Source organism: Rhagoletis zephyria, unplaced genomic scaffold, assembly GCF_001687245.7.
Source record: "Rhagoletis zephyria isolate East Lansing unplaced genomic scaffold, Rhagoletis_zephyria_1.1 Rzeph_scaffold_02219, whole genome shotgun sequence".
Taxonomy (NCBI): Eukaryota; Metazoa; Arthropoda; class Insecta; order Diptera; family Tephritidae; genus Rhagoletis; species Rhagoletis zephyria.
The window spans coordinates 51,303-65,423 of record NW_016159303.1 but is presented as its reverse complement, the minus strand read 5'-3'; the positions used below and the strand labels follow the sequence as shown (position 1 = coordinate 65,423).

General features: G+C 39.3%; 1 protein-coding gene across 3 annotated transcripts; it reads left to right on the top strand.

Moving 5' to 3' along the window:
* The first annotated feature begins 145 nt into the window (after positions 1 to 145).
* On the top strand, positions 146 to 13,791 carry LOC108366304 (uncharacterized). Of its 3 annotated transcripts, none has more exons than XM_017620647.1 (8): positions 146 to 653; positions 6,452 to 6,683; positions 6,813 to 6,877; positions 7,018 to 7,580; positions 7,655 to 11,579; positions 11,646 to 11,816; positions 11,886 to 12,010; positions 13,110 to 13,791. In XM_017620647.1, exons 2-8 carry the CDS (start codon positions 6,590 to 6,592, stop codon positions 13,243 to 13,245), a joined length of 5,079 nt encoding a protein of 1,692 aa, XP_017476136.1. In that variant the 5' UTR covers positions 146 to 653; positions 6,452 to 6,589; the 3' UTR covers positions 13,246 to 13,791. The 3 variants fall into 3 exon arrangements, with proteins under 3 accessions (XP_017476136.1, XP_017476135.1, XP_017476137.1); XM_017620646.1 differs by lacking the exon at positions 146 to 653 and adding an exon at positions 1,114 to 1,621; XM_017620648.1 differs by lacking the exons at positions 146 to 653; positions 6,452 to 6,683 and having other exon boundaries at positions 6,855 to 6,942.
* The last annotated feature ends 330 nt before the right edge of the window (positions 13,792 to 14,121 follow it).

The window sequence follows — 14,121 nt, the reverse complement described above, 5'->3', positions numbered from 1 at the left end:
TATTTTATTTTTTTGCAAATTTAACATTTTAAAGCGACATCATACTTTCAATTGATGTCATGCAGTTTTTCTTGACGGTAAGTAACCGGTTTTGTGCAGGTTTTTGATTGCACCATACCTTTTTCTTCCTCTGGCAACACTGCAATGCGCTAGTCTCCTTCAATTTTCATAACTTGTCTGGGCTTCGTGCAAATTTAACAATTTTATTTTGTGATTATTAATGTGAATTTATGGAAGAAAATATTGCAGAAATGAATACAAAGGTGAAAATATCAAATATAAAAATGAATTTACTATAAAATTACCATGAAAAGCCTTTAAGGCGTAAAAATAAGTTGTGGGCTGCAAATGAAAGAAAATTGTGCAGTTTTTTGTTGGGGTGGAATGACAGATAAAGAATAAATAAAAGAACGGAGTGAAGTATATAAGGAACAAGAAAAACAATAAGCGTTGCGGTGTAGGAGGCGGTAGGAGCTCAATTTCGGCCAAAGTGTAGTGCTAAAAACAACGGAAGTGTCTACGGTGTGTTAAATACGAGTTCCAGCTTCATTTGAATTTTGTTTTTGCATCGTGTACATAAGCCTGAGCAAATATAGGTGCAGTGTGGATTGCTGGTAAATAGGCTCCTTGGGCAAGCAGTCAAATCAGAAAATGTAAGTATATATATACATGTGTAAGTAGGAAGGGTGGTGATTTCCGTGTTTTAAAGCGCAAGAAATGGTAAAAAACGGAAAAAGATATATAAGATATGTATGGATGGACGTGTGTATGTGTGTATGNTTTTTAAACAAGTGCGATTTTATAGCAAGCCTGCACTTCGGGAATAACAAAGAACATCAAATGTTATCGATAACTTTTTTCGACATTTATGGCAAGTGAAGCACGGGTCATAAAAATATTTGCTCGGCGAATTTTTTTTGTGCTCCTGCTTAAATTTAAAAACGACGCAATTTAAAAACAATGAAAAATATTTTATTTTTTTGCAAATTTAACATTTTAAAGCGACATCATACTTTCAATTGATGTCATGCAGTTTTTCTTGACGGTAAGTAACCGGTTTTGTGCAGGTTTTTGATTGCACCATACCTTTTTCTTCCTCTGGCAACACTGCAATGCGCTAGTCTCCTTCAATTTTCATAACTTGTCTGGGCTTCGTGCAAATTTAACAATTTTATTTTGTGATTATTAATGTGAATTTATGGAAGAAAATATTGCAGAAATGAATACAAAGGTGAAAATATCAAATATAAAAATGAATTTACTATAAAATTACCATGAAAAGCCTTTAAGGCGTAAAAATAAGTTGTGGGCTGCAAATGAAAGAAAATTGTGCAGTTTTTTGTTGGGGTGGAATGACAGATAAAGAATAAATAAAAGAACGGAGTGAAGTATATAAGGAACAAGAAAAACAATAAGCGTTGCGGTGTAGGAGGCGGTAGGAGCTCAATTTCGGCCAAAGTGTAGTGCTAAAAACAACGGAAGTGTCTACGGTGTGTTAAATACGAGTTCCAGCTTCATTTGAATTTTGTTTTTGCATCGTGTACATAAGCCTGAGCAAATATAGGTGCAGTGTGGATTGCTGGTAAATAGGCTCCTTGGGCAAGCAGTCAAATCAGAAAATGTAAGTATATATATACATGTGTAAGTAGGAAGGGTGGTGATTTCCGTGTTTTAAAGCGCAAGAAATGGTAAAAAACGGAAAAAGATATATAAGATATGTATGGATGGACGTGTGTATGTGTGTATGTATTTATATATATACACATATAAATGCGTGCAAGTGGCAGAAATAAAAGAAGCAATAAAACGTTAAAAGGAAATGCAAATACATAAAAGACAAAACTACAGCTGAGAACCAGGGCTGCCAGCATTTTCTAAGACATTATAGTAACTAAACAAAATTTCAAAAATATACTGTTATTAAAATGTATATAGTATTTTATTTAAAAGAAAAAGTAAAACGCCTTTACGTATACATCTTTTTCTCTCTTATGCATTTCTTAAGAAAAATATATTTCTCTGCACTCTTGGCAGTTTTTAAGCATTTCTTAATAGGTTCATTCCTTATCTTTTTGGACTAAAATCTGAAAAGTGTCAAAATGCCAGAGCGTAAGCAAAATGCGCTCACTAAAAGAGAGTAACAGGAAAAGTAAAGGAACGCAAAAAACCAAATTTTTAGTCCAAAGAATGGCAACAACAAAACTAACGTCAAATAAGAACAGAAATGTATGTACAAAACACATTCACACAAGCACAAGCACAATAAANTCTTTAATTTCCGTTAATTTAAATTCAGTTGAGTTTGACACTTTTCAGGATTTTGCCAGAAAAAATTCTTCTGACTACTTCGGACTGATGAGAGTCGCTCTCACTGACTGTTGCTCTCTCATTTTTGCTGTCATATCCGAGTAAAGCTCGGAACACTTTGACGACAGCAAGCGACAAGCAGCATCTGTCAAATTTTAAATATACACGTTCTTACGGACACAATTATTTTGACGACAGCACGACATCTTGGCTGCAGGACTGCAATTGTCGACGTCGCCAAATTAAATCTATTTCTAATTTTGCCGGCGACAATGAGTAGATGTAGTGCTACAAAATTAAATTGTCGCAAAATTAATCACATATTCTTGATTGTTCATGTTTTTCTTATTTACTTAAATAAAAATACACAATTTGTGAAATAAATATACCAAAATGTCAAACTTTAAAATCAGCTGTTTGCTATGTCGCTGAGGTCTTCAAAATGTTTAAGAAGCTGGCTTCAAGGCGACATTTGTCGACAAAATGATGTCGCTGTCGTTACGTCGTGAAGTTGCAGTCGTCAAAGTGTTCCGAGCTTTAAGGAACGCTTTTTGGACTAAATCTGACTACTTCGGACTTTTTCTATTTCTGGGAGATAAGGAACGCGCATAATATGAAAGTGTCGTATGCTTTATCGCAATAAAAATTTAAATGATTAAATGTGACTGGGGAAATCTGTTGAATAATTATTTTAATATGGTGAGACAGTTTTGCCAATCTGCTGTGCGAAATGAAATATTTTTTGACAGCAGTAAATTTTTGATAACGGCAGATTTATGCGGAATAAAATATTACTAATTGAAGTGAAATTAATATTTTAATATAATCGTTGATTGCAATTCTATTTAACAAAAAATTACACACATCAATAATCATAAATTAAAAAAATTAGGTAATTCATTCTCATGCCCAGCTTCACCAACCATTTTTAAAACTTATCAAACCATTAAAATTTAAAATGACAAATTTCCCTTTAATAAAAATAAGGTTTATTAAAAAACCTTTCTTGCAAATTACTGAAATATATTTATATGTCAGCCAAGCCCGACCAAATAGCGCTGAAATTAATCTATTTAAATTCATAATTTATTACAAATTTAGTTAAACAAATAAATAAATAAATATTTGTATTCATTTATAATTGACAAAAATATTGTACTTTTTCATACTATATTTTTTCAAACAGTAGATATATTGTACACAGACTGAAATAGTACAATATTATATTTTATAGTACGGTTGGTAACCCTACTGAGAACGCAGCTGTTTTTGTTGCCGTCATACGAGTTTGCCGACAGACGGTTGTTATGTATGCATACATATAAAGCATTGAAGAAGGGGTCGGTGGGGTTACATATGTATATATTTACTAAACTGCAGACTAGATGATGCGCCTAGCCAGGGTAAATAAGAATTATATACTAAATTCGTGTGTGTATTGAACACTATCTACATACGTATGCATTTCTTTTGGTGAGCTGCTGTTTCATGATATCAGCTACCGGTAGCCTACTTGCCTACTCTTGCTTATTCTTCTATTATGTACTAACAATACCCCATTATTCATCCAAAGATATCCGGCCTGCGAAATGCATTTGCATGTGTGCATATGTACATACATACATACATATGTATCTAAAATAAACATATTTACATATAATATGTAGGCAAAAAACGTCTAATCTCGAGTCAGAGCTGATTAAGAGAAAAATTGAGTACGTATAGTATGTTGTAAGGGCTTTAATAGGTTTTTTTTATTGATAGACTTATATGTAACTACTTTTTTTTGTGCGCGCTAAAAGTTAAAAATCCCTAAAATAGAAATGTCGCTACAAAATTGGATTAATTTGTCTGTGGCAGCCCTGTCGGAGGTTACACGGTAGGGATGCATATCGGCAATTAAAACTCGATATATCGGTATCGCGATATTCTAAATTCACTATATCCGATACCGATATATCTACTACAATAACATCGATATATTGAATATCGGCAACAACGAAGATGAAATAGTCAATAAAAATACAGAGGTCAACAATTTGAGATAACTTTAGTGGTTTGTTATTAGGTGTGAATTGACAATACTTAAAATATTTCTTTTTACTTTTGTTTCTAGATGAAGTTTCCCTGCAAAACACTTTTTCAGAGTATTCTGAACTGTAGAGAAATTTTAAAGAATTTGTAAGAATCTTATCCGATTTTTCGCCATATTTTCTAAAATAAAGCAGTAAAGCAATGCATTTTTTCAAAATTTACTTTATTTTTCGTACAGAAATTTCTTGACTAGTTCGTGTCAACCACTTCATATAATTTTCTTTGAAGATTCTTAAAAAAAAAACGTTACAGAAATGAGATACTCCTAAAGATTTCGTTAAGATTTCGGGAACTTTGGTATGCAGGGTTTTAATTTAATAGTAGTTTTGTATTTTGGTTATAATCAAGGACACTTTTTGAAGTCTCATCATCATGCATTCCACGCGTAGAAGATTTCTCACTGAGCCTAATGTATTTTGTTAAATTTTTGGCGAATACACACTTAAACGATTCCGAAAGTCTCTTAAAGATTTTGTAAAACAAATTTCCTCCAAATTCCGGATACCCCAAACTTTTTATAAACTGCGCTGTAAACACTTTAGAGAGACTAAGAATCGGAGGGAGACCTTAAACGCATTCGGAGGAAGTACGTATTCCAACATCTTTTTGAATACGTTACCCATCATTAGAAGAAATCTTGAAGGAAGTAAGCGGTAACAGTTATTTCGAACGAATAACGTCAACAAAGCCAAAACCTTTCACCAAAGAAGTAGCCGCTACAACAACAACAACAACCCAAGAAGTATTAAATGACTTGATAAGGGTTCTAGTACTATCTAAAGAATCTCCAGAGGTATTAGATTTTAAATTAAAAGAAACAACTTGGCGTGAGGCGCAAAAAAAGACGAGAGTTCCAGAATTTCGATTCACATCTACTCACAAAAGAGTACAGTACCTTTAAAAATACATAAATGAAATTATTTTATTACATTTAACAAAACATAAACGAAATTTTATATTTGCCTTAAACTATTTATAAATAAAATCTAATAAAAATCAAACATAAATTTGATAAAAAAAAGTATATTAATTCGAACAAAGGCTGTTTTGCTGAAACGAATTTTTTACAACTAATTTTTATTTTCAACCCAAGAAAAGTTTCCAGTATTTCAGACATCGAAACAAAATATCGTATTCTCTGTTATCGATATAGATTTACCGATATACTGACCAACGATATTGGTATATTAAATAGCGTGTCGGTATCTCACATCCCTATTACACGTTTTTTTTGCTTCGTTTATGTATTTAGCAGGGTAGCCAACACTCCGGAAATTTCAGTTTAGGTGATGTTTACGGTGATTAAACCCACTAAAAAGTTCCTTGCATTTTAAATAAAATGTCATTATAATAAAACCATCTTTCAGATTTGGGCGATTATTGTCAAGGATACCAGATGTTCCTACATACCTATATATTTTTGTAAATCAGGTATGAGAAGGGTTTAAAAATTCGATTTTTTTTTAGTTTAGTTTTTACATTTTTCTTCCTTGTTCCTTGTTTTGTTTTGAAACTAGCTTTTGATAAAGTGAGGTTAGAATTGTTATTGCAGTCAATTTGGTTTAACCCTTAGCTGGTGACGATATTTTTTCCACATTTTTGGTATCGAAGGTCCAAAATTATTGCAATTGAAAAGAGCAAATAAACAGTTTTTAATACACAAATTGTAGTAACAGTTGATATTATTTTAAAATTACATTTTTTTTTAGATACAATTTAAATTTTTCTTTGCGATATTCTCCTTATCCTCGTATGATGAAATCAACGTAAAATTTTAATTTCATCTCTATATTATTAACCTTGCGATACACTCACTCTATATTATTAACCTTGCGATATACTCACAGGCCCGAATGGACCCCACGATACCAGTTAAAGGTTAATATTTATCTTAAGAGGAAAACTATTTACATAGTAAGTAATTAGTAGTAATTAAATGTAATATTTTAGTAAACTATTTAATAAATTTAACATACATACGTTTGTACCTCTTTTGTATAAAAGTCAATTACATTGCCCTAAATTTCTGGCATTCTCTTTTGAAAATTAGTTCTACTGCTGACGCGAATAGCAACTTTTGACTAAAGTGCAATCAATGCAATTATTAAGATTGGAATTTTGCGGCAGCAAAGTGCAATAAAGCGCATTACCTACAAATTCGTAAGAGCACCAGAGAAAATACCATAAAATGGAGAACAATGAAGAAGAAATCCGGCGACATCTGCGTCACGAAATTGAAGTTCCAACCTATCATCATGAAATGGAAATCAACAGTGCAGGGCGTAAGTAAAATAGGCAAATATTTTCTCTTCGAATGGTTTTCCTTATGTATGTAGTGTAGATGTATATACATATGTACTTCTGATTATTTACCTCGTTAGTATATTTTTTAATCCACCTCTTTTTTTCAGCCGGTACGTTTGGTATAGTCTACGATCGCGGCGAGCGAACATCTACGTTGGGCCTGTCAATCGAAGTAAATAATATACCAGTTCGCTTGTGGTTTGGCAGTAGTGAGCTAGGCATTACAATATGTAGACAGTTAGTCACTCACGCTTACCATCCACACGTATAAAGTTAATTATTAGTAAAATTTTATCTTCTCCCTTATTTTAGCAAAACCCCTTATCTTTTTACATGAGCACACCAGCTGAATCTGCTGCTGCCACTGCTGCAGTGGCTAACTATCACAACATGCACAACTATCCGCCTTCTGTGCTCAGTCCACATACGCCACCTAATGTAACATCACACTATGAAGCTACTGCCACACCGTTGTCCTATGATGCAACCGCAAATATCTTACCGCAATCAGCACCAGCTCAGCCATTGGTTAGTGCTATTGGTGTACAAATGTATGCACCAGTGCGTCATCATGTGCATCATTACAATCATGTGCATTCGCATCGTCATTCTTTGGCGCATCGGCCACATCATCATCCACATGCACATATGCTTCCACACTTGCAGCAAACCCAGCATCAGCATCAACACCATCATCACCATCAGAATCAACACCAGCATGCACATTCAACATCGGCGTCTCTTATGCAAATGGACGGCGGTCACTCCCCCCAACGTTGTGCCTACGATGCATGCCATATACGACGTGATCCTTATTTGTTGTGCAATAAATGTTTGTCGAACACATGCCGCTGTTCGCATAGCAACACCGGAAGGTGAGATTTTTTAATGCCACAAATAACAGTTCTAACATAAAAATATTCCCAAAATAATTTCCGTTTATTTGCAGACTAAACCCACCGCCTTATGAAGCAGCACATGGCACAGATCATGTTCATACCACACTTCTTGAGCAACAACAGGCCGAGCAAACACTTATGACAGCTAGTAGCATTGAAGAAGAAATGCAACGCGTTGAGCATATGGATATTGGTGTGGGGCCAGAACGAGCATCTGTAAATGTCGCCACAAGTTCCAGTTCGGTGCTACACTTGCAAGACTCTGCAGAGGCTGCTACCGCCGTTGCAGTGAACGATGAACACGATTATGCCATGGGGAATTATTGGGTGACTGATTCCCAACCAAGTGCTGGGGCTATATTAACAGCAACGGCCTCAACTGATGCCGTCACTGAAAAGACTGAAATTAAATGTAAAAAAGTGCTTGCCAATTCTACTCAAAAGTGCAATGCAGTTACAACAAATGGAACCAATGTAGGTAGTATGGTGTACAGCTCAGAGCCTCAAAGGCAATTGCCACGCACTAGTCAAACTCGTACCCCACATTATGCCGCAGTGTCTACTATAACCAGCAGCGCATCTGTAGCTGATGCCATCGCTGTCGCAGATGGCAACGCCTCTGTTGATTCCTTGGATGATGAAATGATGGTTGCATCAACTACAACAGCAGCAAACGCAGGTACAGCCGAGGAGTGTGAGGACCCCTCTTTAGCAATGGATGGCGCCTCTACTAGCCGACAAGCTTTGGTGGCGAGCAGCGCCGCAGTAGGAATGAGCAACGATGAATTCATACATCCGATTTCTGAATCGAACGAGGCGCTAGCGCATACTGATGGTGCACGCAACACATCCCCAATATCGCTAAATACTAGCGATGAAGTGACATCCGCATCCGATACAGAGCACGCCAATTTCGCGGACACATGCACCACAAACACAGCCACAACTACGCATGCCATTAAAAAGCAAAGCAAGCCCTCGAATGTGGTGGGCTCAAGTGGGGGCAACGAAAGCAGTGTCAGTGTTAGTGCTGGTACTGCTGGAGAAGGCAGAAGAAGCGTTAGCGGTTCGATCAGCAATCGTGGCTCGGTGGATAATATGGAAGACTTGGCCGACATGGATGCGTTGCCCAGTTTCAGTGGTGCATCAAACAACAATTGTGCCACCCCCAATCCGGGCAATGATGAAGCGCATTCTTCAACAAGTTTTCGCTCGCTTGGTAGCTCAGCATTTTCCCTATTCAACGGCGACCATAGCCGAGCACCAAATCGGACTGAAGACGATGGCGGTGACGATGATGATGACGAGATCATCTGGAATTTGCATAAGCCGAGAGCTCATAGCAATACCAGCGCTGCAGGCGGTGTTCAACATGAGAGGCACAATCCGCATGAGTTTTTACGTTGGCGGGAGCGTGAACGCCGGCGCATACTCGAGCGCGAACAACAGCAGTTCAGGCGCGGTGGAATTTCAAATGAGCTGGCCTGGCTGCGAGAGTGTGACGCAGACAGCAGAGATAGGCTGGAGGGAGTCTACTCACAAGAGGAACCCACCAGCAGCCGTGCAACAGACGGCACATCGAGTGCCGCAAAAATACCACGCATCAGCAGTAGCGGCCTAAGAGGGCAGAGTGTTCGCGATGGGTCTGATGTAGTACACGAGTACAGCGGCGGCAATAGCGGGGACTCCGCCGACATGCATACCGCACGTCGCAAAATTTGGCGCATGCTTAATGTGCACGAGTCCAGTGAAGTGGATGAAGTACCGCAGCCGATGTCTCCGCAGCAGCCTCCACAGCACGCTAGGGTTCTGACGCCGCCCAGTAACTCAGCACCGACAGAGATTTGCGCGGCAATGGAGCCAGGTCCGTATGTTATTACCTACGCCGGACACAGTCAAGGCCACGCGACAGAAAACAGTGTGGTATTGTTGGAAGATAGTGACTTGGACGAACACCCACATATATATAGCGCGGGCTATAGAATGTCGGCTCCAGCTGATCCTGGTGAAGTAGGTGCCACAGTTACAGTGCCCACAGACGAAGCTGCAGTGTCATCACCTTCAGTGATGCCACACTATTTGGATGACGAGCAGCCTACGTATTCCGGTGCTGTGCCTAGTGCATCGATTGCTGCTGATACCTCTAAATCCGCCGGTAAGATCACCACAACCAATGCGTCCGCCAGCGCAGTCCATAATCAATCATCTATAGACGAAGAAAGTGGCGACGTCGGCAGTACAGCTGTCTTAACAGCGCCTGATTTGCAGTTAGATTGGCTGTCGGACTCAACAGGCGACGACGATGATGTCGTTTTTGTGCATTCCACTCGGGAGCCAATACTCTCTATTGATTTAACCACCGACGAAGATACGCCTGCGCCAGCACCGCTTGGAAGCGGCGACGTTGGATCTGCCAATGAAACAAATGAATCTGCAATCGAAGCAATAGATGGGGCACATCCGAGTTACTTACGTACCGCGACTGTTGCAGATGAAACAGCGTCAGGTCCACTTATTCATCCCTACGCGGTTGTTCCCCCAGGCTATCAACAATGGGAGACTGCTGGACCTAGCAATCAGCAGCAGGCTCTTTCTAATATGGAAGCCGAAGTAGCTATGGCCCAGCGGCCGCTGCATCATCATGATTGTATGAGGCATGCTGTTTATCAGCCACAGCAGGCCCACCAACCCCAGCACCAGCGCTTTTCTTCACTACTGCGCAGTCGATACTACAAGTACATACCGCGCCCGGCACCGAATCCATTCTACGAGCCACAACAGGCTCACCAATCACAACATCAGCGCCCAATGCTGCACGAGTTGCCGACGCACGGCATATGTCCGGAAATGCGACGGCTGCGCCGTTCACCACAGTTGAATATGCCGGCTGCAGCGGCGATGGGTCGATCCGCAATACCTGTGCTGCGTTCTGGTGCCACAGCAACAGCGCCAGGCACAGACACCACCATAATTTCAATACCCACCATTGAGGAGGTCTCTTTGCAAGATTTATTTGGTAGTCGCGTACCCGCCGCTCACGCGCCTATTCATCAGACTCGCACTGAGGGCAATAGTTTTCTTTTTCCCACGCGTCATGGCGCTTCACGCTACGCTAGAGGTATATCAGCTGGCGGTATAAACGAAGGTGTTGAGGCTGCCGACAGCGTAAGTGGCACAGCCAGCAGCAGCGGTGCTACCTACCCAAGCGCGCCAAGTGGTGATAACAGCAACAACAGTAACAGCAGTCCACCAATACCGCAAATAGCGCCATTTTATCTACACTGCCGACGCCCCGACGACGAAATGCCGCCGCTGCAACGTAGCACGCTTCACACTCAACAAGAGCCACCGCTCATACCTTCGTGTTCATTCAGCCGAAGTCGTTCAACATTGGCTGGTGCGGCAGCTGCCGCTGCCGCTGCTCAAGCATTTGCGCAAGCCGCCACTGTCAACACGGAGCACATGCGCGGCGTTTCGCCTACAGCGACAAGCTATGTGTCTGCCGCTGCGGCAGCTGCAGGGCCGCCATCAAATTCGATTCCAGAGGCTGCTTCGCTCGCTCCCGCTGGCCACCTAAATGTTGCGGGCAGCAGCGGTGCCGTTGGCGGTGACGAACGTGTTGGTAGCATGATTTCCTATCCAACATTCGCCGTAAATGCACGTTCGCGTGTGCCATTCCCTACGCTAAGTCTTCATCATCCCAGCGGCAATAGTAGTGCAGCTAGTGCGAGCACCTCCAGCCATCACGGTGGTGCCCATCATGGCGGCGCAGCGCCACCATATCCGGTGCACCAAAATCTTTGGTATCGCCAACAGCATATACAGGAAATACATCGCCGACATATGACGCCTACACCTATTGATCTCTCCTCCAATCCACTCAATTTGACAAACAGTTTCCGTTGGCGCTCGCAGCTACCGAATACTTGTTCGTGCGTGCATGCCAGCAATGGACCGGTATCCAGTTTGGATCCAGTGAGTAGCAAACTAAGAATGCGGGATGAATATATACATTTAATGTCTTCTCTCTTTGCTTTCCAGGCCTATTATCCATATGAGGCACAACAACGTCGCCGTTCGGCTGTGCACCACCACATGTTTCATCATTACTCACCGGTACATTTGGAAATTGGGTTGTCCACGCCGCTATCAACAATTGGGCCACACATTTTAATTGGCTCTGCAATAAGGCCAAATCGTGGCGCCACATTGGTAATTCAAATGCTTAAAAGGTTATTTATTTTCATTTTAATTTTTTTCTGTTTTTTCTGTCAACATTAGGAAATTATTGAGCGTAACACATTGCCGCATAAATATAAGCGAGTACGTCGCCCCAGCGAGTCAGATGAGGATGCTGAGAAGTGTGCCATATGTTTGTCGTTATTCGAGATTGAAAACGATGTGCGGTGAGTAAATAAAATTGTTGTTTATTTTTCCAGTTGTTGCTACTAATATGCGGTCGCTGTTGTTGTTGTTGTAGCAGCATACAAGTTCCCCAAAATGTTTTTGGGGAGTGTTGCTGGAGTGACAGTCCTTGGCCAAATATAAATCTGGGTCGTTCCGGTTACGTAGACCCGACTGTCGTGGGAACGAATGCGGTCGCTCTTGACGAATGGTTAAAGTTGCGTACTACCTCTTGGTAGGATCTAGGTTCCATCCCTGGTCCGAGTAACTTCTAAAAATAGAAAAGATGTGAAATTGTATGGCGGAGTCGAAGGATCTTTTCACCGGTGCGTCGTCATACATGCGTACAACATGTCCAAGCCAGCTTAATGGCTGTATTTTTATACTTTTAACTATGTCCATATCGTTAAAAATGCTCATACAGTTCGTCACGTCATTCCATCTTTATCTATACCCGTCGTCCATGCGTACAGGGCCGTAGATCTTGCGTAAAATAGTTTTATCGAGAGAGTCCAAAGCCTTCTCATCTTATTTCGATAGGGTGATGTTGTTGGTGGTGTTATGCTGGATCCTAGGTAGATAAAGTCATTCACTACTTCAAAGTTATAGCTGCCAACAGTGTCCCGAAACGCGTGGACTCTTTACGGTGCCTTGCATTGATGCATAAATGAAAACCACACTTGGGATCATCTAACATCCGAGGGCACGGTGAAATCCAGAGATCTATTCTCAATACTAAAATTTCTCCCGCATTAATAAATATTTGATCTAGAATTAGTAAATGGAAATAGTAAATAAAACGCAGTTTCCTTGCTGATCAGTGATAAGAACGTTCGATATCCTTAATGCAAAAAATATACTTTAATTTTTTCAAACACAAGAGCATATAGCTTTTGGTAGGAGGTGTTAAAGTACACCTTCAATCAAAATTTTAAAGTGCTCTTACCAAAAATAACGCAGTTACATACCACTCGTTTTAAAATGTTGTTGCTTCTCCTGCTAGAGCCTTTGTGAATTAAGCTAACGATATGTATTTTTATATAAATTTTATTGAAAAATTTAGCATTCAAGTTTCTTTTACTCGTTAATTTCTCTTTATAGCCGCTTACCTTGCATGCATCTCTTCCACACCGATTGCGTCGATCAATGGTTGGTCACCAATAAACATTGTCCCATCTGTCGTGTGGACATCGAGACACATTTAACTAAAGATGCGACCACTACTAGTGCTTTATGACACTCATCCACAACGGGGCTGCTGATGTAATGTGGGGAGAAATGTGGGAGACCGGAGAGAGAATAGAGATACTTAAAATCTGCAGCAAAACATCGAAACGAATGCAAAGGAAAGAAATGCGCGACGAACGCAATTATTGTACAACTCACAGTTGATACGCCATGAAAAGGAGAAACATAGCCTATAAGATATTTACATAAAAGTAAAAAAAGAAATATTAAGAAATACTTTTAAATCCGGGTACCTACATTCGCACCATGATTCAATAATAATTATAATTATTGAATCATGCATTCGCTCATTTGCTGCAAAAGTGTCATAATAATAATGTACCCACTACCAGTAACTCACTAGAATAAAATATATATTAATTTTTATTATGGGAGTATATATAAACTCAAATCTTTAAAGGCGTTTTTCTCGTTTTTTTTTTTATTTTTTGGATTATGACACTTGCAGCAAATGTGGGATATCCATTACAAGCCATGCAGGAAAAAATTGAATTGTTGCTGTAGTTAGTGTAGTGCTTTAAGCTTTTTTTTTTTTAACTGTAAATTTATATAAACATTTATTTCCAAGTTTACGNAGAAAAAATTGAATTGTTGCTGTAGTTAGTGTAGTGCTTTAAGCTTTATTTTTTTTTTTAACTGTAAATTTATATAAACATTTATTTCCAAGTTTACGATTTTTTTTTTTTGGGAAGTATTTTGTGAGTTCTCACTATTATCACCATATTTGTTTATACTGTTTGTTTATATTCTTTTTTGTGTAAGCGACATGATATGATGTAATTAGTATAAAACAAAAAAGAAGAATTTGAAGAGATAAATAGTAAGTAAAGTAGCTATAATTAATTAAAAAGCAATTACTTGCTAA